Source organism: Saccopteryx leptura, chromosome 2 (assembly GCF_036850995.1).
Source record: "Saccopteryx leptura isolate mSacLep1 chromosome 2, mSacLep1_pri_phased_curated, whole genome shotgun sequence".
NCBI lineage: Eukaryota > Metazoa > Chordata > Mammalia > Chiroptera > Emballonuridae > Saccopteryx > Saccopteryx leptura.
In genome coordinates, this window is record NC_089504.1 from 132,839,329 (window position 1) to 132,865,035 (window position 25,707).

Here is a 25,707-nt window from a genome sequence, read left to right on the forward strand (position 1 = left end):
TTCAGCTTTTACTTGGCTCCAGTGGAAGCCAGAGGGAGGGAGAAAAGCCGATAACTGTTAAGTCAGGCCTCTTTGCCTTCCTCAGCCCTAAATGAGCTCTTCTCCGTTAGCCTTTAAAGTGATCAGGAAGCTGGGGAGTGGCATTGGTTGGCTAATTGACAGCTGGGCGGCATCTCTCCTATCTTGGCTTTTGTTTGCACCATGGGATGCACCTAGTGATGCTGCAACAGACACTTTCCTCTCAAGATTCCAAAGGAGTGAAGGATGAAGGGCTGGGAAATTCTCCAGCCCCATCCATCAGTTCTGGCTGAAGTACCATGGTACTTGCTGCTTACCATATTAGGCTGACATCATTTCCATCCTGTCACACCTGAGACCCAATCTTGGGAGGATCTGAAGTCTTAGGCAGTAACACTGACAGGTTTGCTTACTATAATAATGCCTCAAGTAATGTTGCTGTGGTTGGGTACTAGGGAGGGGGGTTGTAAAGCATAGTTTTTATGATCAGTATAGGGGCATAACCTGGTGGGGTGTTCCTAGAAAATTCTGGGGGGAAAAATGGAAAGAGTAAAGTAGTCATGTGGAAGTATTATGTGGAGGGCCCACTCTAGGTGTCTGTAATAATACTGGAGGAGTCTTTTGCCATTTAAAACAGAAAGCTTAGCAAGTTAAAGGCCATTAATGGCAATGGCCTGGGACAGATACAATTCTCTTTGTTATAAACACGCTCTTTGTTATCCATTTCATCCCTCACCATCTTAAATTAGGGTCCTCTTAGCTTCACATTCTAGGGTCATGTTATTCACCGGTCAAAATATGAAAGAAAACAAAGTGAAATTAGAGAAAGAGACTGGTGAATGCATACACCAGGGATTGATGGGAGTAAGAGGCAGACATAGTGTGACTACCTACCAGCCTATTTCCTCTTGGAAGGAAACAAGAAACAAGGCCAAAAATCCAGAAAAGCAACGATTTTGGTTCAGGGCTTAGGGAAGAGCACGTATTCCCTTATACTGCTGTAAATGTAGAGAGAGGGAACTTAGAAAACCTTCTTCTGTTCTTAGCATTGCTAGTGCCCTTCTTCTATGACAGCCTTTAGTGTTCTAACGCAGCTCTGCAGCTCTAGGTGCAGAAGTGAGTATAAAGGAAGTGAGGGTTGGCAGGAATAGAGAAACATGGATGCAACGTTTCACTTTCCTTATGGTACTAAATTTTCATAATCATCTAGGTACATTTCCTCAAACCACACCTCTGAATTAGGCTTCAACCTTCAACATTCCAATTTCCTAACTGGCCCAGAGTTCAGTTGTTTCCTTCAGTCTCTTAAATTCATCACTCTCCCTTCTCTTCCCTATTGGAAAGGATATCTTGATTCAGATCCCAGAGAGAGCAGTAACACTGGTGTAGGAGAGTTCTCAGGTGGATGTTGCCAGCCCTAGTAAATAAAGATGAGGTCTGGAGAAGTTAAGTGGGCCACAGCAAGGTTTATTCACTCATACCCCCGACCCTGGGCCTCCTGTTCCAAGGAGCCTTACGGCCACAGTCCTTAAATTCTAGGTATCATCCTGGAACTTCGTATTGTCACCTCACTCCCCCTACTGCTTCATCCTCATTGCCCGGCTTCCGCCTCCACCGCACACAGCCTTCAGTCCCTACAACAGCCCCAGCCCGGGCTTCAACACTAGCACCCTGTTGCCTCTGCTGCAGCCGCTGCCATGGTGATGGCTCTCGCGAGAACTGCCTCTCGCTGCCGCGCAGCTCTCGCGTGATCGAGGAGGTGGGAAGTATACCGGTCTGGGGGTATGGGTGCGCCGCACAGCTCTTGTCGCTGTCGCGGCTTCCGGTGCTGGTAGAAGGAAGGAAGAAGGCAATCGGGGAGCTGGGCCAGGGGAGCAGATCGGCTGAGGGAGCCCGAGGGACCTGAGCGAAAGCCGAGCGGAACCTGCGGGGGCGGAAGCGGCGGCCGCAGCGGCGGAGCTTGGAAGCCGGAACAGGTGAGGAGCTGGGGAGGGAAGGGAAGGCGGGCCCCATTAGAGAGGCTCGAGGTCGGGGCTGAGGACATAGAACCCCATGCTGGGCACTGCCAGGCTTGGGTCCGTGTAGTCCTTTCGACCCGAGAGATGGGAGAGGGGGCTCTGGGCCAGCCTCACGCCTGCCCCCGCATTTGAAGGACGCGGAGCTGGGGTGGGGGTTGGGGGCTCAGACGAATTTGTCCTCCGCCTCGCACAAGGGGGCGACCTGGGCTGCAGTTAGGTTCACCTCGCCTGCAGAAGGTGGGCTTTGGAGGGGTCGGAATTGAGAAGGAGGAGAGCAGTCCAGGAAGAGGTAGTGCGGGGGCGGTGATGGGTGTTTTGTGTCCTTTTCCTGTTAAAGTGCTGGGGGATGCTGCCTTTTTTTACTCCCTCTTTCCCTCCACGTTAGTAATAAGAGACCAGAGAGAATCCTTGCTGTGTTGACACCCACTGCCCTTATGGGACAAGGGTGCATGGGGAGGTGTTTAGGGGGTAGTCGGCAAGGCAGGCTAGTGGAACACCCAAGGGGCACTATTCTGGTAGAGGTTGCGCTTTCGAGTCTTGGGATCAGCATATTGGAAGAGGGCAGCAGGTGGGGAGCGGCAGGAGAGGAGGCAGAAGGGGGAGGGTATCTGATCTAGCTTCGGAGAAAAGAGGTGGTGCCTTCCTCCCCCAGGCAAAGCGGGGGCGGTCTCAGAGGAGGAGGGAGCGTCTTGTCGCTGGCTCTGAGTTTGTGTCTTCCAATCCGCTTTCTTTCTCTAGGAAGTACCAGGATTCCCGGAACAGAAAATGGAGCCATTGCTTACACCAGTGTTTGAGGAAAGGAGGGGGAGGTGGAGTTCCCCGTCGAAACAGGCATCTTGATTAGCAAAGTGGTAGCTCCTCTTTTGGAAGAGTTTCCTTCTTTCTGGATTGTATTACTGCCGGTCTCCCTCTGGCCAGGCCAGGAGGAGTGTGGTATGTGGTCAGGAGTGAGAAGAAATAGTGAGGTCATCTGGGTGAGGGAGAAGTGAAACTTAAAACCTGTCTCTGCTGCTGTTGGATTGGGTCACCCTTGGTCTATGGCATGAAAGTTTTATTGGTAGGAGATATGCTGCAGGAGTCTGATTGCTTGGGTCAGTGCAACAGGAGAGAATGAGTCTCTGCATACTTCCTTCATTGTGTTTAATTTGCTGCAGTTTTGTCTTGAGCTTATTTTTGGGATGTCTCCACTTGCTATGATTGCAGTGGGGCAGTGAATTGGTCATTGCATATTAGACTTGAGTTTCAATAACATGTCTTTAAAAAAAGCTTATTCTAAGAAAAAAGTTGATCAATTGGGTTGACTTTTTCACAGAATGAATCATTGACCTTGCATTCATCTGGAAAGGGGCCCCATGTATCATCACACATTCACGTGCTTTCTGCCTCCTAGTATAAAATTAGTCCTTCACATAGTCAAAATTTTCATGTGCGTATCTTGCTTTTCTAAGGAGATAAACATTTTGGGGTGCAGGAACTGGAGCTCATCTTTCATCTCCCGCAAGGCCTTTCCACACAGTGGGCAGTCATGATGAATACAGGGTGTGAATGGGTAGGACTCAACAAGTTTGGTTTTTTTTAATTGAATTTATTAGGTGACACTAATTAAAATAATTATACAGTTTTCAGGTGCCCAATTCTATAACACATATCTGTACACCACATTGTGCATTCAAACCCTTCACCCCCGAAGTCAAGCCTTTGTTCAACAAGCTTTTTGATTCCTGTTTAAGGAGAAAGAGATGCCTTGGCTGTTAGGGAGAGTTCTTGGAGATAGCTGAGCAAAATAGCTAAAGGCCTTTGTGATTAAGAAGTCTTGGTTTCTCCACCTTCCTAAGAGGTACAAAACAGGCGTGGATAATGGAAACTAAAACCCAAAAAGAAAAATATTACTAGACTACAGAGTCATTGTTTATCTCAAATCTCAGATATCCTGCTCCCCTGTTTTGGGCAAAGGGGTTTCTCCATTAGCTGTAAGTCCTTCAAAGGATTGTCTGCCAGGAGGGAGCCAATGTATGTATGTGGTGCCTGGCACAGAATTAGTGCTCATGAATTGTAGCGGCTGTTATTAAACAGAATGCAAGTATAAAGGCAGCCAGGCAGGCAGCAGGCTGGAAAGAAGGGAAGTGAAGACAAGTGCACAAAGGGTTATATTGTGTGTGCTCATCTCTGCTACTCTCTTCCACTGGAGTCATAAGAGGAAATGGACTCAGAGGACAGTGGGCGGGATTTGTTGGTTAGAAGAAGGAACTTCTTTAAAACCAAGTTTGTTAAAGCTGAGTAAATAACTGAGGGAAATTGTGGAATTTGCTTCCCTGTATATCTTTAGAAATGGATGCCAAGAGGCTTGAGACTGAAAGTGTATTGCTGTTTGGTGCTCCTCATGATTTTTGTTGTAGGTGAATTTAGAGGCAAAATGATACAGTAATTGAGAGTATGGACCTTGGAATCAGACAAAACTAGATTCAAATCCTGCCTCTGCTATTACTAGTTGCATGATTTTGGTGAAATTACTTCTCCTTTCTTAGCTTTATTTTCCTCATTCGTGAAGAGTGTGATGATGATAGCATCGACTTCATAGACTTGGCATGAGAATTAAATGAGCTAGCGTACATAAAACATTTAGTATTGTACAAAGCCCACAGTAAGCCCCAAATAAATGTTAACTGCTTTTAATAATCATCATCACAATGGTAATAATAATATGAGCACTCGGGGCTGCCTTAAAGTTTTACCAAAGAACAGCTTACCCCTGAGGTGCCTGTGTAGAGGGATGGCTGCTACCATGACTTTCTGTGCTGGTGGAGGCTTATGAGCAGCAGTGAAGTCTTTTTTCAGCATTTCAGCATCAGCTTCACAGAGTCAGCTCCTGTTGCCTGAGTGGGAGGTGAAGCTGGAGAAAGGCAGGGGCTCTGAGCCATCAGCTTGGGTGAGGATGTGGGGGCTCGAGAATAGTGTTCATGTTAAAAAAAAAAAAAAAAAAAGCCTGACCTGTGGTGGCGCAGTGGATAAAGCGTCGACCTGGAATGCTGAGGTTGCCGGTTCAAAACCCTGGGCCTGCCTGGTCAAGGCACATATGGGAGTTGATGCTTCCTGCTCTCCCCACTTCTCTCTCTCTCTTCTCTAAAATGAATAAATAAAAATTTAAAAAATAAATAAATAAAGGTTTAAAAAAAAAGAAAAGCACAACTCTGAGGTAATGGTTGACTCTTCCAGAAAGGTGTACCCCGACTGCCTTAGTTCAGGATTAAGATCTGTGGGTCCTATTATTTGAGGTATTGATGAGCATTTCAACATCCTCCATTTTCTGGACCACTTTTCATTTAGTCCTGTCTGCTTTAAATGTCTGCCTCTGAGTATGTTTCAGAATGTATTATATTAAGGTCCTGAGTTATGATAATCTGTGTAACTATACCTTTTCCAACATCTGTCACAAATACAGGTCGAGTACCGATAAAGCTTCTTGGTAATGAAAAGATAAGGGGAGCATTTGGAAAGAGTTCCACAAATGTTTAAAGGCTTTGTATTGTTGTCTGGGTAAGAACTGAGAAAGGGATTCCATGCCTGTGTTAGACCTTTGTCATGGACTTCTACAAAGAATCTGCTGCACCGTATGGACCAGAAAGGAAATGGCTGAGATTTCAGGGATCCACCATTATCACCATATTCCCAAAGAAAGATGAAATGATGGGTTTCATGGTACTACCTTTTAGTTCTCCCATTATTGGTAAGGAATAACTCTTCCTTTATGAGCTTAAACACAAGAGTGTCCAGTGTGAATGTTTATACTTTAACATGAGTAGAATGCAGGAGAACATTTGTGCTCTGTTGCGGTGGTTTTTGCTCCCCCTCCACACACACATTTTTTTAAAGCAATCAAACATTACCTTATGTAAAATCTTATTTGAAGTCTAATACATAAAATGAGTAAAAGTGGAGTTGCTCTGGTGGTGGAGGAGAGTTAGCATAATTAGAGCCTTTCATATGATTTCTTTCTTCCCCCAGGCAGCCTCTGAATCTCATCCAAGGAACCCTAGGGCTCTGAGAAGAAAGAAATGACTTCCTAAATTTGTCAGATACAGGAAAAGGATTGGGGATTACCTAAAGAGGAGTGTCTTCCTCAACCTCCTATCAGTAGTACTGTGCTACCATCAGTAGTACTGTGCTTCTCAACAACAAGAATGTCAAATCACTAGCTATAGGTTACAGTGTGGATGCTGGAGACATGAAATATGAGTAAGGCATGGTCCCTGCTGGCAAGGGGCTCATAGTATAGTGAAGTACTTCCCAAACTTTTCCCCATCATGGCATACACCAAAAATGGTAAGAGTGGAACAGACAGAGCTGCTTGAAACCTGGGGTGGCTAGCCTAAGCACCTGGCCATGTCAAGCCATGCCTGGCCATACAGGACTGACGAGATCAGTATCTCCAGCTGCCCTGAATGCACTAAAGGTATATTATTTGGGAAGTAACAGCTCTGGAGAGTGAAACAAACATGAGAATAAAACATACTGTGGTGAGTCCTAGAGTAGAAATGTGTTTGAGGTGATAAGGGATCACAAACAGCTCTTATTCCCCAAGGTGGTCAGTTCCTGTCTTTTGTACCCTTAGAGCGCTCTGTCAATATTGGGCTTGTCCAAATCCTGGCTTACTGTTTCATCTGTTTGCTGAAAGCTCCATCTTGACCTGTGCTCTGGGACCAGATTGGGGGCAAAGGTTTATTAGAACCTTAAGCTGACTACTCATGGAATTTCAGTGATTTTGTAATTAGTAAAGTATAGTGTTTCCGATATTCAAGCCTACAGATGTGGGCATTGGAACAGCCATTGAATATCAGCAGATTGAGCAGTTGTAGCTGGTCAGATTTTAAGACTAGGGCAAACCGAAAGCTTTGATTAGAGAGCAGTACCACAGAATGTCCCAAAGAATCAAATGAGTCTAGTTTTCTTTAAATCTGGTCACTTTCTTTTTTAATTTTTATTTATTCATTTTAGAGAAGAGGGAGAGAGAGAGAGAAAGAAAGAAAGAGGGGGGGGAGGAGCAGGAAGCATCAATTCCCATATGTGCCTTGACCAGGCAGGCCCAGGGTTTTGAACCGGCAACCTCAGCATTCCAGGTTGACGCTTTATCCACTGCGCCACCACAGGTCAGGCTAATCTGGTCACTTTTATTTGGGTAAGCCATTTATTCTGAAACAGACCTGATGCTCTGTTTTGACTCACTTGCTGAGTGTTGTCCATGGGAAAACAAGAGCCTTCACAAGGTCTCCATCAGTCATGGCAATTTAGGATCCTTTTTTGTGTATAGTGTGGCCTTCTTCAGGTTATCCTGCACTGGAGTCTCTTCTTGGGCTAGAAAGTAAACTAGCCTGAGCCTGTACACCAATAATTGAGTTAAGTGGAGCCTCATTTTAGCTAGATATGTTTTTCTTCTTTAAAATATTTTTTAAAGACTTTACTTACTCATTTTAGAGAGAAGAAATAGAGAAGAGGGGAGGAGCAGGAAGCATCAACTCCCATATGTGCCTTGACCAGACAAGCCTGGGGTTTCAAACCAGGCTTGGTGAAACCTCAGCATTTCAGGTCGGCGCTTTATCCACTGCACCACCACAGATCAGGCAGCTAGATAGTATGTTTTAATTTGTGACAAGGTCATCCTTGGTTGCCCACTAGCAAAATTCAATATATATATATTTTTTAATTTTTCCATTGATTTGAGAGAGAGGGAGGGAGAGAGGGGAAGGAAGAGAGAGAGAGAGGGAAGGAAAGAGAGAGAGAAGCATCAACTCCTTGTTTCATACTTAGTTCCATTTAGGTGTGTACTCATTGATTGCTTCTTTTACATGCCCTGGCTGGGGGTGGAACCTGTGACTTCAGCACACATGGGGATGATACTTGATCCACTAATCCAGTGGTCGCCAATCTCTGGGCCGTGGGTCAGTACCGGTCCATGGGCCATTTGGTACCAGTCCACAGAGAAAGAATAAATAACTTACATTATTTTCGTTTTATTTATATTTGTCTGAACGATGTTTTATTTTAAAAAAATGACCAGATTCCCTCTTTTACATCCGTTTAAGACTCACTCTTGACGTTTGTCTCATAAGTTTGACAATTATATATATATATATATATATATATATTTTTTTTTTTTTTTTTCATTTTTGGAGAGGAGAGGGAGAGACAGAGAGAGAGAAGGGGGGGAGGAGCTGGAAGCATCAACTCCCATATGTGCCTTGACCAGGCAAGCCCAGGGTTTCGAACCGGCGACCTCAGCATTTCCAGGTCGACACTTTATCCACTGCGTCACCACAGGTCAGGCTGACAATTATATTTAAACATACCACAGTTTTTACGCTGGTCGCATAATTTTATTTTGTGCATTTATCCGTCCCACCCTAAAGGCTGGTCTGTGAAAATATTTTCTGACATTAAACCAGTCTGTGGCCCAAAAAAGGTTGGGGACCACTGCACTAATTTACCTGGCCAGGTTTATCTTAATTTGACCTTTCTACAGCCTTTGACCTTCCTTCCTTTTTTAATGTTCTTTCCTGATTGGTGTCTATGATGTCTTATTCTCTAGATTCTCTTTCTACCTCTCAGTTTCTTCTTTCTCTCTCTCTCTCTTTTTTTAAAATTCAGTGAGAGGATGGGAGGCAGAGACAGATTCCCACATGCGGCCTGACCAGGATCCACCGGCTAGCCCAGTGGGGGTGATGTTCTGCCCATCTGAGGCCCTTGCTCCTTTGCAACTGGAGCCATTTTTTAGTGCCTGAGGCGGAGGCCATGGAGCCATCCTTAGTGCCCGGGGCCACCATGCTCCAATGGAGCCATGGCTGCAGGAAGAGAAGAGAGAGAGAAAGAAGCAAGAAGAGGAGGGATAGAGAAGCAGATGGGCATTTCTGCTGTGTGCCGTGACTGGGAATCAAACATGGGACATCTATACACTGGGCCGATGCTCTACCACTGAGCCAACTGGCTAGGGCCACAAGTTTCTTCTTACTTTATTTCCCGATCTCCTTTTCTGCCAACTGGTTTAAATGGTGATGTGCCCCAGGTTTCTGCCTTTGGCCTTTTCTCTTGTCCCACCGTATACATTCACCCTAGATATATCAGTTAGGATGTATCACTTGCCCAGAGACAGAAAACACATCTGTGGCTCAAACAAAAAGAGGATTTACTGCAGCATATAGCAAGAAGTCTAGGTGAAATAAGCCAGACACAGAAGATCACATGTTGTGTGGTTCCACTTATATGAGGTACCTAGAGGAGTCATATTTACAGAGACAGAAGGTAGAATGGTGGTTGCCAGAGATGGGGTCAGGGGAGGAAGGAATGGAAGTTCTTGTTTAATAGGTATAGAGTTTCTGTTTGAGAAGATGAAAAAGTTCTGGTGAGGGATGGTGGTGATGTGAATGTACTTAATGCCACTGAATTGTACACTTAAAAATGGTTTAAGTGGTAAAGTTTGAGTTCTATATATTTTCTTTTTTTTTTTCCTACAGAGACAGAGAGAGAGAGGGGGATAGACAGGGACAGACAGACAGGAACGGAGAGATGAGAAGCATCAATCATTAGTTTTCATTGTGCATTGTGACACCTTAGTTGTTCATTGATTGCTTTCTCACGTGTGCCTTGACTGTGGACCTTCAGCAGACCGAGTAACCCCTTGTTCGAGCCCGTGACCTTGGGTCCAAGCTGGTGAGCTTTTGCTCAAACCAGATGAGCCCGCGCTCTAGCTGGCGACCTTGGGGTCTCGAACCTGGGTCCTCAGCATCCCAGTCCTACGCTCTATCCACTGTGCCACCACCTGGTCAGGCTGTGCTATGTATATTTTCTAACACACACACACACACACACACACACACACGAAGTCATCTAGAGATAGAGCACTTTATTTGTGTGAGAGAGAAAAAGGAAGGGAATGAGATGAGAAGCATCAACTTATAGTTGCATAACTTTTATTTGTTCATTGTTTGTTTGTCATACGTGCCTTGAGTGGGGGTGGGCTCCAGCCAAGCCAGTGACCTTGGGCTTTAAGCCAGTGACCTTTGGGCTCAAGCTGGCGAGCCCGCTGAAGTTGGATGAGCCTGCAGTCAAGCTGGCCACCTCGGTGTTTCAAACCTAAGACCTCAGCATCCCAGGTCAAGGCTCTATCCACTGCCCCACAAAGTGGTCAGGCAACAGAGCACTTCAGCACTTCTTTTTTGTTTTCCTCTTTTCTTTTCCTTTCCTTTCCTTTTCCTTCCCCTTTTCCTTCCCCTTCCCCTTTTCCTTCCTTTCCTTTCCTTTTCTTTCCTCTCCTCTCCTTTCCTCTTCTTTCCTCTCCTTTCCTCTCCTTTCCTCTTCTTTCCTCTCCTTTCCTCTCCTTTCCTCTCCTTTCCTTTCCTTCTTTCAAGGGGAGATAGCGAGGCAGATTCCTGTATGCACCCTGACCAGGATCCACCTTGTCACCCTATCTTAGGCCACTGCTTAAGTACTGAGCTATTTTTAGTGGCTGAGGCTGATGTGCTCCAGCCTAGCTATCCTTAGCACCCAGGGCCACACTCAAACCAATCGAGCCACTGGCTGTGGGAGGGGAAGAGGGAGAGGAAAAGGAGAGAGGAAGAGGAAGGGAAGCACATGGTTGCTTCTCCTGTGTGCCTTGACTGGGAATTGAACCCGGGATGTCCATTGCTGGGCCAATGCTCTATCCACTGAGCCATCAGCCAGGGCCTGTTTGTTTGCTTTTAATCCACCAGCTTGACAGTATTTTTAGGGACCCAAGTTTTTTTCCCTTTTTCTCCTCCAGCATTGTAGAATTCTTTTGTCTATCCCTTCCTGGTCTCAAGATTACTCTAGTATCTTATCTTTCTATATCTACCAACATCCAAAGCTGAACAAGAGAACATTGCCATATGTCCTTTTGTAAGATTGTAGAAAACTTCCCCAGATGCTCCCAGGAGACTTTGCTCACATCTTATTGGCTAGAATTAGGACATGACCATTTGTGACTCATTTACTGGCAAGGGAAATGGAATGCCCACATCCCTTAGGCTGATCAGTTTTCATACCCTAAGGCTGAGGAAGGGTATCTCATACTCCACTGCTCCAACATCCGAACAAATTAAGGGAAAGAAAGAAGGGGAAGAATGGCTGTTGGGTAGGCAGCCATCCTGAAACATCGATCATCTTGATTCTACTGTGGCTTCAATCATTAGTGTAGATGATTCCCAATTATCCAGTCCAGACTTTTCTGTTGTGCTTCATGCCATAGCACCTGAAAATCAGTGTTTAATCCAAAAACAAACATGTTAATTCTCAGATCCGTTTCTCTTATTTCTCGTTTAAAGAAATGCTACTGAATCATCCAGGCCAAAAACCTGAGAATCATATTTCACTTCTCTTCTTTCCTATATTTAATCAGTCATTTAATCCTGGGCATTCTACTATTTTGATGTTTCAAGTCTGTCCTCTATAATTAAGAACTTTTGATTTCTCATCTGTATTACCTTACTTCCCCAGTATTCTCTCTGCCTCTAGTCTTTTCCCTTTTAACTTATTCCCTAAACTGCTGCCAAAATAGTGTTTATTTCCCCTTTTTATCTTTTTATTAAGTGAGAGGCAGGGAGGTAGACAGACAGACTCTCACATGCACCCCATCCCCGGTCCACCTGGCAAGCTCTCTGTGGGGCAGTGCTCTGCCCATCTGGGGCCACTGCTCTGTTGCCCATTAACTGAGCTATTTTAGCGCCTGAGGTGAAGCCATGGAGCCATCCTCAGCTCCTGGGGCCAACTTGCTCAAACTACTCAAGCCGTGGCTATGGGAGGGGAAGATAGAGAGGAGGGAGAGGGGTAGAGAAGCAGATGGTTGCTTCTCCTGTGTGCCCTGACCTGGAATGGAACCTGGGACTTCCAAATGCCAGGCTGACTCTACTGCTGAATCAACTGGCCAGGGCCAGAAGTAGTGTTTCTAAAGCACATGCCTGATCATGTTACTATGGCCTTTAAGGCCTTTCATGATCTAGCTCTTGCTTACCTCTCTAGCCTCATCACTTCTTTTTTTTACTCACCATGCTGCATCCCAGTGAACTACCTCCCAGTTGCACTTGGCTTTTGCTCATAAAAAGTGCCCTCTTTGCCTGACCTGTGGTGGCACAGTGAATAAAGCATTAACTTGGAATGCTGAGGTTGCTGGTTCGAAACCCCAGGCAAGGCACATATGAGAAACAACTACAAGTTGATGCTTCCTGCTTTTTGCCCTCGACCTCACCCACCCCTCTAAAATAAATAAAATGAAATCTTTTTTAGGAAAAGTGCCAGCCCTGGATGGTTGGCTCAGTGGATATTCTGCTTGGCATGCGGACATCCCAGATTCAATCCCTGGTCAGGGCACACATGAGAAGAGACCATCTGCTTCTCTTCCCCTCCCTCTCCCCCTTTTCTGTCTTCCCATCTTGCAGCCAGTGGCTTGATTGGTTCAAGTGTTGGCCTGGGCACTGAGGATAGCTTGATTGATTTGAGTATTGGCTTGCAACGGGGGTTGCTGGGTGGATCCTGGTCAGGGCATTTGTGTCTCATTATCTCCTGTCCTCTCACTAAAAAAAAAATTGCCATCTTTAACTCAACTTGTTATGCCTTTGCAAATGCTGTTCCTTCTGGCCTGTTCCCTCTTTAAAAAAAAAGTTTAGTTTATTGATTTTGGAGAGAGAAGGGAGAGAGAGAGGAACGTCAATCTGTTCCCATATGTGCCCTGATGTGGGATCAAACTGGCAACCTGGCGCTTCCGGATGATGCTCCAACCAGCTATCCAGCCAGGGCCTCCCCATTCCCTTTCTATTGTCTGATTACCTCCTACTTTTCCTTCAGGAGTCAGCTCAGGTGTGACCTGAGTATATGTCTGGGAATTGTTCTTTACCCCCTCATCTTGATTAACTGCTCCAGCTCTCTGTCTCTATAATACTATGTGCTTACTCCACTCTTATTCTCACACTGTTTTGTAATCTGTTCACTAGTTTTTCTCTCCATTGACTGAGTCTCATGAAGACAGAAACTTTCTTTCTCTTTATATCCCTAGGTCAGTATACTGAATAAATATTTAATGAATGGATGGAAGCTGACATCAGAAGCTATTTCTTGGCTTTGGGAAATCTTTGAGTCCAATAGAAGTCATTGAGATACTATCTAGGAGTTCTTATGTGCTTATTACAATGCTCTTAAGACAAAAAATTGGGATGTTTACAGAGGTCAGTCACAAGCCAGCTGCACTAAGGAAACTAAACACACGCAGACCCTGTTTTTGTTTACTTAAATTTTATTGGTCTGTTTCATTGGCTGTGCTGAAAATTGCACCTCTATTAGTGATATCTCAATTTGAAAATTATCTGGAACAAAGCTGCTTTTTAGTGTATCCTGAGTGGCAGCAGAGGCTTTGGGAGAGTAGTCTTCCTTTCCCTGGACTCATGCAGCCTGAAGAGGAAGAGGTGGTGTCAGATCAAGAGTCTCCTAGAGGTGTCTCAAAATACATGCCTGAGCCTATTGCCAGAGTCTTGAAATCACCTGGCGAGTGAGGCAGGCATGTTCCTGCAACACACATAAGCCAAGATGGCTGAGCAGCCAGTTAACAGCAACAGCCTGCCTTTCCTGGTGGGGATGAGGGGGCAGATTGGAAACAGTGAGTGGTCCTCACTCAGGACATCCTTAGGTGAAGCTTAAATCAGCCGATGCGTTTGATTGAACTCCTGCAGGGTCCCACACAGATTTTACTGGAACACATTTTTAGAGCTCCTGTTGTCATTTTTACCACTGATGATAACAAAGTTTGTCACTGTAAAATAGAACGTTGAGATAGCCTCTTTGTTACTAGAGCTATTACTGTATTCTATTTTTCATCTTGAGCCACTCACCTTCAGTTTTAACTGCTGATTCCTGGTTTCCACCAGCCCACAGAACCCTGGCATTTTGCCCTCTCCACACAGGAGTACCATCTGTGGTAAAAGAGAGTAATGATAGGCTATACAGTACACAGGGATGCCATCAGGCTTTTTATTTATTTACTTATTTTTATAATACCTGCTCCCCAGGGCTTTTTCTAGAAATGCTTTATGGTGAAAGTGAGAATTGGCTTTATAGCCAAAGATTCATGTTCATAGCACAAAGTTAGTTACTACCATCCTCTTGGTAGGGGCAGCCTGCTCTCTGGTAATAGGCAGGGGCAGAGAATGCTAAAACAAGAAAGCTAGTACGCACTTTGGAATGCTCATCTGAATCAAGCTCCTGTCCATTAATTCAAAGCCTTGGACTGCGCCAAGGGACACATGGTAACTACTTGGCTGTTTCATCAGTTACTCACCAGCTGCATTGCATATGAAATGGCAAGAGAAAAGTCCACCAATTTTAGTCCTTTAGTCTTTTCATGGTGTTCCCAATCTAGTTCCCAAGTCAGGTATGTGTAGAAAATGGCCAAGTATCAACAAGATGTCTAAGCAACCATCTGTGCATTACCTAGAGATACCAAGTACTGCTAGGACAGAAGAAATGATGTAAGAACATCCTCAGATGAGGCTTAAATCATCCAGTGTGCTTGGTGGAACTCCTACAGTAGGGTTTGGCACTCAGAGTGAGGACAGATACAAAATAAATAAAAGGCATAGTCCTGGCCCATGGCGAACACACAGTTAAATTGGGGTGACGGTCAATGTACAGACTTAACAAAAGAAGAAAAGAGCTCTAAAAGGTGGTATGTGCCACATGAGTGGTTCAGAAATTCAGGCGCCTTGTGCTGTGCCAGGAAACAAATAAATATAACACTGGGGTAAGCTTTTTTTTTTAATTTAATTTTTTAATTTAAGTGAGAGGCAGGGAGAGAGACAGACTCTCACATGCGCCCCGACAAGGATCCACCTGGCAGGCCAGGGGGGATCAGCTTTTTAACCAAGACTTTACATGATAGCAAAGAAGCAAACCCAAGGACACTAGATGCATGTTCTGAGGTGATGGATAATTTCAGCCACTGCTGTACTCATGGTTAGTAATAATTTAATCAGTGATAGTTCCACTTATGAAGGACAGCAAGATAAATAAATGTATGGTATAAATTCAGTTAAGAAATTGTGTCAGCCTAAAAAAAAAAGAAAAGAAATTGTGTCAGCCTGACCAAGCGGTGGCGCAGTGGATAGAGTGTCAACTTGCAATGCTGAGGACCCAAGTTCGAAACCCCGAGGTTGCCAGCTTGAATGTGGGCTCATCCGTCTTGAGCATGGGATCATAGACCCCATGGTTGCTGGCTTGAACCCAAAGGTCGCTGGCTTTTTTTTTAATAAAGATTTTATTTATTCATTATAGAGAGGGGAGAGAGAGAGAGAAGAGGGGAGGAGCAGAAAGCATCAACTCCCATATGTGCCTTGACCAGGCAAGCCCAGGGTTTTAAACCAGCAACCTCAGGGTTTCCAGGTTGACACTTTATCAGGTTGACACTTTATCCACTGCTCCACCACAGGTCAGGCAAAGGTCGCTGGCTTGAGCAAGGGGTCACTGGCTTGACTGGAGTCCCCCTATCACCCAGTCAAAGCACATATGAGAAAGCAATCAATGAACAGCTAAGGTGTTGCAACTATGAGTTGATGCTTCTTATCTCTCTCTCTTTTCTTGTCTGTCTGCCCCTCCTTTGGCTTAAAGAAAAAAATAAAGAAATTGGGTCAAACACTATTACCTAACCTTTAAAGCTAGAGTATCATTTGGAGCTAAAGGAAAGGCTACCTGAGCAGGAAACAAGATGAAAACCAGGAGGACTTGGGGGAGTTTTACCATATTCCTCCATGTATAAGACGCACCCTTTATCCAAAAATTTGGGGTCTAAAAACTGGGTGCATCTTACACAGAGGTTGTAGATTTATTTTTTTACTTCATTTGACAGTAATGTGGAGTTGTCTGAATTCTATGGTGAATAAAACTTGACTTCAGTAACTTTATGTAATTCTTTTCTTTATTTCAAATTTCGGGTCCCAAAAGTAAGGTGCGTCTTATACATGGGAGCATCTTGTACATGGGGAAATACTGTAAATTTCTGGAGGTGATAGTAGTAGAACCAGCAGTCTGACTGCCACCAATTGCCAACTTTGGTGGGATCTGATCGTATTAAGCTGGTCAGGTATTTCCACCTGCCTCAGGGATTCTCAGGAATTTGTCTGGTCTGCCTAGTTGGTTTGAAGCAGGATGGTCAGGGAGGATATCTAGTGGGTGACTTGGCTGAAGCTGAGCCCTAAAGTTGAGCCATGTCCTCTCCCTGGGGTGTGAGTGCTCTGGGTCAGGGGCAGGGCTCATCTAGGAAACCTACCAGGAGCACCACGCCTGGCTCATTAGTGGATGTCTGAGGAGGCCTTTGAAGATGAAGCATTCCATAAGCACTCATTGTTTCTGTTTTTGGACAAACTAGTACTTTGGTCTCCAGGGGCTGTTGATCTGGCTCCTTTGTACTAGTCTGGAATTTGCTGCAAACTGAAGGGAATAAGAAAAAAACAAATAAACCTGAAATAGTTTTTGGAAAAACAACTCAACTCCCACCAAACCCCCCTACTTTAGTTTGTAAATAGGATTCCTCCCTATCCACTTCTCACATTTTTGAGTTTGGGAGCACTCTGTCTTGACCTGTTCTTTAGCCTGCTGGGTTTGGGGTGTGTGTATGTGTCTCTAGTTCCCAGACTCTATAGAGAATGCCAGAAGCCAGCATATGGTGATTGCTGAATAAGCTGGTTGCCGACGCATGTCTCCTGCCAGCACAGAGAACTGGCTGGCAGGCACGATTATGAACCCCCTTTTTATTATTGGTGGTTATTTTTTAAGTGAGAGGAAGGGAGATAGACTCCTGAATGTGCCCCAACTGGGACCCATTGGCACCCCCTATCTAAGGCTGATGCTCTGACTACCTGTTCTATCCTTAGCGTCCAGGGTCAACTTGTGAACCAGTCGAGCCACTGGCTGTGAGAGGGGTAGAGAGAAGGGAGGAAGAGGGGAAGAGAAGTCGATGGTCTCTTCTCATGTGTGCCCTGGGATGTCTGCTCGCTGGGCTGACGCTCTATCCACTGAGCAAACCAGTCAGGGCCCATTATTGTTTTAAAGATGTATTTCTGTGGCTGTTCCATGTCATCAAGAAGAGAGGGAATGCCTGACAGAGGACCTAGGTTCGATACCCCGAGGTTGCCAGATTGAGTGTGGATGTATCAGGCTTGAGCACAGGGTTGCTAGCTTGAGTGCAAGGTTGCTGGCTTGAGCATGGGATCATAAGCATGGCCCCATGATCACTGGCTTGAAGCCCAAGGTCACTGACTTGAACCCAAAGTTACTGGCTTGAGCAAGGGGTCACTGGCCTGGCTGGAGCCCCCCCCCCCCCCCAATCAAGGCACATATGGGAAAAGCAGTAAAAAAAAAAAAAAAAAAAAAAAGAAAGAAAGCAGTCAGTGGACAATTAAGGTACTGCAACAAATAATGTATGCTTCTCATCTCTCTCCCTTCCTGTCTGTCCTTCCTTTTCTCTCTCCCTCTCTCTCTCATTAAAAACAAAAAACAAAGGCCCTGGCCGGTTGGCTCAGTGGTAGAGCGTCGGCCTAGCATGCAGGAGTCCCGGGTTCGATTCCCGGCCAGGGCACACAGGAGAAACACCCATCTGCTTCTCCACCCTTCCCCCTCTCCTTCCTCTTCGTCTCTCTCTTCCCCTCCTGCAGCCAAGGCTCCACTGGAGCAAAAAAGTTGGCCTGGGCGCTGAGGATGGCTCTGTGGCCTCTGCCTCAGGTGCTAGAGTGGCTCTGGTTGCAACAGAGCGACACCCTAGATGGGCATCGCCCCCTGGTGGGCATGCCGGGTGGATCCTGGTCGGGCGCATGCGGGAGTCTGTCTGACTGCCTCCCATTTCCAACTTCAGGAAAATACAAAAAAACCCCAAAACAACAGGAAATAAATGACTCTATGATCCTGTCCTTTGGGGCCATTGGTTGGGGTGTGCATTTTGTACCTTTATAGTGGTTCTTTATTTTTAAAATTTTATTTATTTTATTTATTTTTAACTTTTTTTTACAGAGACAGAATCAGAGTGAGGGATAGATAGGGACAGAAAGGCAAGAATGGAGAGAGATGAGAAGCATCAATCATCAGTTTTTTGTTGCGACACCTTAGTTGTTCATTGATTGCTTTCTTATATGTGCCTGACCATGGGCCTTCAGCAGACCGAGTAACCCCTTGCTCGAGCCAGCGACCTTGGGTCCAAGCTGGTGAGCTTTGATCAAACCAGATGAGCCCGCGCTCAAGCTGGCGACCTCAGGGTCTCGAACCTGGGTCCTCCGCATCCCAGCCCGACACTCTATCCACTGCGCCACCGCCTGGTCAGGCTTTATAGTGATTCTTCCTGCTCCTTTCATTTTTTCAGTAGGTGTCAGTTAGGGGGGCTTACCATGTATCAGGCATAGCATCTGATCTGGGTAAGCTGCTGGTGAGGTCAGTAGAGACCCTGAGAGTTAGTTTATTCAACTGCTATGTGCCAGGTGCTATTCAGGGTACTGGGAACAGAATAGATAAGGAACTGACATCATAGTAGAAAGAGAAAAACAATACAGCAAGAAACAAATATGTGATGTGTCATAAGATGATGAATACTAAGAGGAAAAGTGGGATAAAGGTGGGGGGTGAGAGAAAGAGTGTTTTATAGGTGGTTTGGAAAGCTTCTTTGATAAGGTGACATTCGAACAGTCGCCTGCAAGAAGTGAGGGAGTATTCCATGAAGATTGTTTGGGAGAGGAAGCATTTCAGGCAGAGTGAATAGCAATTACAAAAGCTGTGAGGCAGGAATGTGTTGGGGAATTGAAATGGATAAGCAAAGGGAAGAGCAGTAGATCTGATGAGAGAAGCGGGGGGGGGGGGGGGGGGGGAATGCCGATTGTGCAGGACCTTGTCAGCCACATTGAACAGAGGAGCAACTTGACCTGATTTTGGTTTTAAAATAAACTGAGGGCCCTGGCCGGTTGGCTCAGTGGTAGAGCGTCGGCCTGGCGTGCAGAAGTCCCGGGTTCGATTCCTGGCCAGGGCACACAGGAGAGGCGCCCATCTGCTTCCCCACCCCTCCCCCTCTCCTTCCTCTCTGTCTCTCTCTTCCCCTCCCGCAGCTAGGCTCCATTGGAGCAAAGATGGCCCGGGCGCTGGGGATGGCTCCTTGGCCTCTGCCCCAGGCGCTAGAGTGGCTCTGGTCGCAGCAGAGTGACGCCCCGGAGGGGCAGAGCATCGCCCCCTGGTGGGCAGAGCTTCGCCCCCTGGTGGGCGTGCCGGGTGGATCCCAGTCAAGCGCATGCGGGAGTCTGTCTGACTGTCTCTTCCCGTTTCCAGCTTCGGAAAAATACAAAAAAAAAAAAAAAAAGAAAGAAAAATAAACTGAGGAGGGTTAGGGAAGAAATCCTCATTGCAGGTGATCATGTGGAGCATCTGTCCATGGATAGGCCATGGCAAGCCTAGGATTTCCCTGGCTGAGAGTAGTCTCTTCCCACCCCACTTCCCGGCTCTTGGGCACTGCTGTATGAACAGGGTGCCACTCTGGCAGCCAGCATTTCACAGAGCGGAAAGGATCATACTCTTTTAGGCATGCTACCTTCTTATTTTGGTGTGTAGAAAGAAGGTAGAATTACAGAAATAGGAAGACAGAAGCGGTCTCTTAATTAGAACAGAGCATAAACCTTGGGAACCTGGCAAGCCTGAACCTTTTCAGGAGGCACAGATAGCCACTCCTCATTCCACTCCCTCCTCTCCCACCCTTTCCAGAAGTCTCAGGGTAATGTCGGAGGGAGGGGCATTAGTGATCTTTCAACACCTTGGGGTATAGTGTAGATTGTCAGAACAGAAGTAACTTTAGAAATCATCTATTTCAACATCCTTCCATTTATAGGTGCAAATATGGAGAGGTGAAATAACCCACCTACAGTCATGTGTAGATTGCTGGTAGAGCAGGGGTCCTGAGTGTTTCACTACTTTGTCTCTTCTCCCAAAGGCCCAGGATGTGTCTGAGGGGGCCTTAATCTTTTTTAAATTAATTTATTGATTTTAGAGAGAGAGTATGGGGGTAGGGAGAGAGAGAGAGAAACATTGATTTATTGTTCCACTTATTTACATATTCATTGGTGAGTCTCATATGTTATATGCCCTGACTTACAACCTTGGCTTATGAAGACAACACTCTAACTAACTGAGCTACCCAGCCAGGGCAAGTGGGTCTTAATCTTCATTGTCCCTCAAGCTCTCAGCTTATCAACAGCCTCGACTTTGACAAATCCCATTTGTATGAACTGACAAGCAGACGGTGGTAATGAGTTTACATTTCTTTGCCTAGGATCAAGTCCTCCATCCCAAGGACCAGGCCAAAACCAGACTGCCACTGTCCCCACTTGGCCCCTACTGTCTTCAGAAAGCAGCTGGTGTGATCATGGGTAATATCTTTGGAAATCTTCTTAAGAGCCTGATTGGGAAGAAGGAGATGCGCATCCTGATGGTGGGCCTGGATGCCGCAGGAAAGACCACGATCCTGTATAAGCTGAAACTGGGGGAGATCGTCACCACAATCCCTACCATTGGTAAGGACACAGCTTGGATATAGGCTTTCACTCCAGCAGCTGAGTCAGGCCGGGGCCTATTCCTAGATTCCCCCACCTGGCCACCAGGCAAGTCCATGCAATTTGTGGGGTTCAGGGAAGAATGGTTATTTAGCTTACTAGCAGGTGCTGGGCCACTGTTTGCCTACCTACTCTGGTCTTCTTTAATGCAGGAACTTCTGCAACCTGGCACTCAACAGTTGCCCTCAGGTACTGAGTTGGTTTGTGCTCTGTGTTGTTTGGAAAGCAAGTGAATGAAGGGCTTTGATGTACTTGCCAGAGGCCTTAAAATGCTTCAGTTTAGATCCTCAGTGGCCCTGATCCTGGGTAAGACCTGCCTGTGGGAGGGAGAACATTTGGCTTATAGATGAGGCTCCAGATCATCATCTGTAGATAGTTCTGAATTTGGGACTCCAGAACTTTAGCTCACTTCTTTTTCTTCACTCTGCTTTGGAGGCCCCAGATCTTAGCTAAAAAAGACTCTGGTGGCCAACGTACTGGAGTGGTTCTGAGTCATTTCTTTGTAAAAGGGAAAACCAAAGACTGAGAATGAGTGGGGAAGGTTTGCTCACATTACCCATACAATCATGAACCTCCTGATTAGTCCTCCTCATCCTCTTCCACTTCTTCCCTTAGTTTCTCTTTTTGACCTTTAGGCTATAAGATCAAGGAACACCAGGTCTAAGGAAACCTTAGCTTTCTTTCCTTTGCCTAGATCGTGACCAAGGCTGGGGGAAACAAATGAACCAATTGGGGCATTGTTGGCAGGCCTCATGTTTGAGGCCAACCGGCCATTGCCTGTTTTTTCCCAAAGGGTTCAACGTGGAGACAGTGGAGTACAAGAACATCAGCTTCACAGTTTGGGATGTGGGTGGTCAGGACAAGATTCGGCCTCTCTGGAGACATTACTTCCAGAACACCCAAGGTATGGCATATGAATTTCCGAGGGACCGGCATGGGTTGGTTGGGTATGAGTGGAGACTGGCTGTTGTTCTTGGTTATGGGCAGCCAACTCTGGCCCTGCTGTAGCTCCTATGGGTGGAAGAAGAGGAACAAATATTGCAAATGTTTGGAAGATGTAAGGAGGGTGTTGTCTTATGGTGATGGGGAGGGGAGTTCATCTGTCATCTCTGTGCAGCCCATGCTCTGCCTCCCTAGGGTTGATATTTGTGGTCGACAGCAATGATCGAGAGCGAGTAAATGAGGCCCGGGAGGAGCTGATGAGGATGCTGGCAGAAGATGAGCTCCGGGATGCTGTGCTCCTTGTCTTTGCAAACAAACAGGTGAGATTTCATCCGACCCCTGGATTTGAGAGAGAGGGCAAGCTGGCCTCGGTAGTCCAGGGCCTTGAAACTTACTGTTTGGGAAACCCCTAATCCTATAAAATAGGATTAGCTGGCTTTTTTATGCTCTTCTTGTCTCCCACTCTGACTTTAATTAGCAACATTCCATCCTGAGGGATTGGTGTGGTAGATAAATCATCTCAAATCCCTCTTTCATCTTCCCTATTGTCTACTTTAGTGGAACTGCCCTCACCCCTCTGGTCAGATGGAACTGATTCTTTGCCCAATTTGAATCACCTCTCCACTTTCCTTCCATTCCCATATTTGTTTTCTGCCAACCCAATGGAATGACCTCTATCTAATGTTTTGGATCTGGGGTTCTGGGATGACTAAATCCAAAGCAGCTCCTTAGGATTTTGAAGGAGAGGTGGAGATAGCAAAACCATATTGTATGTATGGGACCCAGGGTACTAGGGGAGGGCCTCAGGTTTTCCGTCTTCATCCTGTTGTTTTTAGGTGAGGGAGGCATGGATTGGTCCAATTCCTGCCCTCCCCCTCCTCTTTGCCCTCCAGTCTTCTGGTATACATCATGTTGTAATGGGTGCTCTAGAAGCCTTTGAAAGACCCTGAGGCTCCTTTTTGTGTGTCTCTCTTGTGCTCCAGGATTTGCCGAATGCTATGAATGCTGCTGAGATCACAGACAAGCTGGGCCTGCATTCCCTGCGTCATCGCAACTGGTACATTCAGGCTACCTGTGCCACCAGTGGGGACGGGCTGTACGAAGGCCTGGACTGGCTGGCCAATCAGCTCAAAAACAAGAAGTGAGAGCCAGGCAGCCCCATCTGACCACCCCACCCACCCCTAACACCTACTGTCTCCCTTCCCAACCCTACCCCATCCTTCCTGTTGCCATTGTGGGCAGGGCCCTGGGTATCATGTCTGTATGCCCAACAAGAGCCTTGTCTCTCCTGCCTCCCCTCCTTTCCCCTGCCCATGACCAGTCCCCAACTGCTGTCATGATGAATCATTCCAATTTACCAGATTTTAAACAAAAACAAGGTTGTTATGGTTTCATGGGATGCCCCCCCCCCCCATCCTCTGAGGTTTGGGAGGTCGGGAGGGGTAGTCTCTCTGTTTGCTTCGTTTGGCTCTGGTTGCTGTGCTCTTGGCATCTGAGTCCCTTCCCTCTCCTTATAGGCCCCTCTCCTACCATCTTTTTTTCCCCTTCACCACTCTCTCCCTGTTCTACATGGAAATTGCACGAGCCTCTCTTTGTGTGCGTGCATGTGTGCGCGTGTATATACATGTATAGAGAGATATATATGTAGGGGCCAGGGAGAAGGGTGGAGGAGGTGGAATGCAGCTCAGGGCTGGAGCCAGGACACTGCCCACTCCAGTGTATCACTTGCCTCTCCCATGTTGGTAAGATAAAGGGAATGAGGTGGAGGGAAGGCTGCCCCAGGCTTACACTGGTTCCTCTCTTCTCTGCAGGTAGGTTTTCTTGGGTGATAGGACAGATGATGGATTTTCCATCACCATCTTTCTTGTTACTCCTCTCTTCACCCTGCTTAAGGAAGAGGGTGGCATTTATCTCTAGATGACTGTTCCTAAAGAGATGCCGTTCTGTCATGCCTTGTTGGTGGGAAGGAGAAAGGGGCCCACTCACTCTTACCAGCTCAGTGTGTTCATCTGATCCTCCCCCTCATCTTTAGATCTATCTGTTCCTTAGGAATTTGAAGGAGAGGTGGAGATAGCAAGACCATATTGTATGTATGGGACCCAGGGTACTAGGGGAGGGCCTCAGGTTTTCCATCTTCATCCTGTTGTTTTTAGATGAGGGAGGCATGGATTGGTCCAATTCCTGCCTTCCCCCTCCTCCTTGCCCTCCAGTCTTCTGATCTTGGGAGCTGGTGGTTCATCTGTCCTTTGTCAGAGGTTTTCTCACCCTAGTAGTAGTCCTGGGCTGGCGGGTGATTGGGGACTGGGGGAGTTGGGGTGGCATAGCAGACCTCAACATCGATCCCTCTGTTCTCCAGTTCTCTTTTTCTAGTCCAGGATGTGCTGAAGGATGGAAATTTTCTGTTTCCAGACTGTCAGCCCATCCTGCTGTTCCTCCCACCTCCATTCCAACAGCTTTTCCCTGCCCTCTTCACCCATGCATATAAATGGATCTGTGGGTTGGAGGCGAACTAGAACTCTAGAGTGGTTGTTGGTGCTGGTGTAATGCAGTGGTCTTCAGGGTCCTCTCCCTGTTACTGCACGGTTGTTCAGAAGCTGCTGCTACTGCGTCCCTCTGTCTACAGGGGGCACACTCGTCCCTGAGGTCCTGATTTCTGCGGTTTCTGTGAAGCCGTGGCTCTTCTGTGGGCTCCTGTGTGTGCTGGTTGCGCCCTGAGCTCCCAAATGGCCGCCCATGCCTTTCTGCTAAGGTCAGGGCCCAGGGCCCCCACAGCATGGATGAGGGACCCCTTCCCAGGAGGGCTGTCCCAAGCCCCACACCGTGGGGCCAGGCTTCCTGCCACCTTTATAACAGGCGGATTAGTACCCTTTACCCCACCCCAGATTGAACTGTGAAAGAGAGGTTCCAGGGGTATCTCCCTCAGTGCCAGTTCCTTAATGCTGTTTTACTTACCCAAGATGCAGTGCGTATGCAGGTCTCTTGCTCTCTAGGCTTTTGTGTGTATGTATGTGTGTGTTTGGTGGAGGGGGGAAAGTGCGGTGCTGGAGCTTGAATTTCATTTTAACGTGTATTCACTCCCCTGACCCGACAGATGCTTCCCTCCACACTTCTTTCCCCTGTGTCTCTCCTCAGACTTCCTCTGCTCCTGCTGCCTCTCTGTGAACTCTTTCCTTTGCCTTCTAACTCATTCAGTGCTGTTGCCTATTTGTCTTCCCTTTCCTTGTTTCTTTCCTACTGAGGATTCCCCACTCTATATCTTTGTGGTTAGTGAGGACTTTGCTTCTTCTCCCACCTCACTCCCACTCTGGCCTTCCATAGTTAGATACTAGTCCCAAATAGTTTTTCCTCATTTCAGTCTCACCCCCACCTGGTTTTGGAGGGGCTACAGGGACCAGTGGGGCTAAGGGTGTTAGGAAGCAGCCTTGGAGGTTGCTTTCGTGCTGCTTAAGATCCTACCAGCAGGGGGCAGTAAGTGATCTTGGTAGTATCCCTGGTTGCTAGACCCTTAGCAGGGGTGGACCATTCTACATTCCCATTCACCTAAAAGTTCTTTTGGGATTGGGTGTTTCATTCCATTTCTGCCTACTCCCTCCCTGCCTCTCCTCTGGTAGGTTTAATTTTATGTTTTCCTTTGTTCCAGCCTTTCTTTTCCATGAAGATAGCTCCATTTCTCCCCCAAACTTTGTTTGTGGTGTTATTTATAGTGGTAACTGCAGTTCTGAACTGGTTTTCCTCTTCTTTTTTTCTCCTCTGGAATGTAGACCGTGTATGTTTAATAACTCACTTTCTCACTCCTTGCTCAAAATGTGGGATACGCGATGACTGTGACCATGGTTGGAAATTAAACATGTTTTATGCAGCTTTGGAGCAGACCTTTATCCTTGATGTGCAGCAGCCATGGGACAGTGGTTTAATGGTGAGGGCAGTTCTGTCTCTGGTCCCTGTCTCCGGACTGCTCCTTCAGCAGAGGGGTGCAGGGCACTTGATGGGGGGAGAGTGAGGTTATGGAAGAACTCAGGTGCATTTCCACATTGCTTCCTTCTTCCCATCGTACCTTAGAGCAGTGGTCTCCAACCTCCGGGCCGCGGACGGGTACTGGTCCGTGGGCCATT

The 25,707-nt window shown here is 46.6% G+C and overlaps 1 protein-coding gene across 1 annotated transcript; it reads left to right on the forward strand.

Moving 5' to 3' along the window:
- The first annotated feature begins 1,765 nt into the window (after positions 1–1,765).
- On the forward strand, positions 1,766–25,454 carry ARF3 (ADP ribosylation factor 3). Its single transcript, XM_066368820.1, has 5 exons — positions 1,766–1,994; positions 20,374–20,614; positions 21,447–21,557; positions 21,791–21,915; positions 22,579–25,454. Exons 2-5 carry the CDS (start codon positions 20,467–20,469, stop codon positions 22,738–22,740), a joined length of 546 nt encoding a protein of 181 aa, XP_066224917.1. The 5' UTR covers positions 1,766–1,994; positions 20,374–20,466; the 3' UTR covers positions 22,741–25,454.
- Positions 25,455–25,707: the final 253 nt, after the last annotated feature.

Excerpts from the sequence above, each read along its gene's own strand:
- ARF3 (XM_066368820.1), top strand. The coding sequence starts at position 20,467 with ATGGGTAATATCTTTGGAAATCTTCTTAAGAGCCTGATTGGGAAGAAG. Across the intron at positions 20,615-21,446 it reads CACCACAATCCCTACCATTG|GGTTCAACGTGGAGACAGTG; the intron begins GTAAGGACACAG and ends TTTTTCCCAAAG. Across the intron at positions 21,558-21,790 it reads TTACTTCCAGAACACCCAAG|GGTTGATATTTGTGGTCGAC; the intron begins GTATGGCATATG and ends CTGCCTCCCTAG.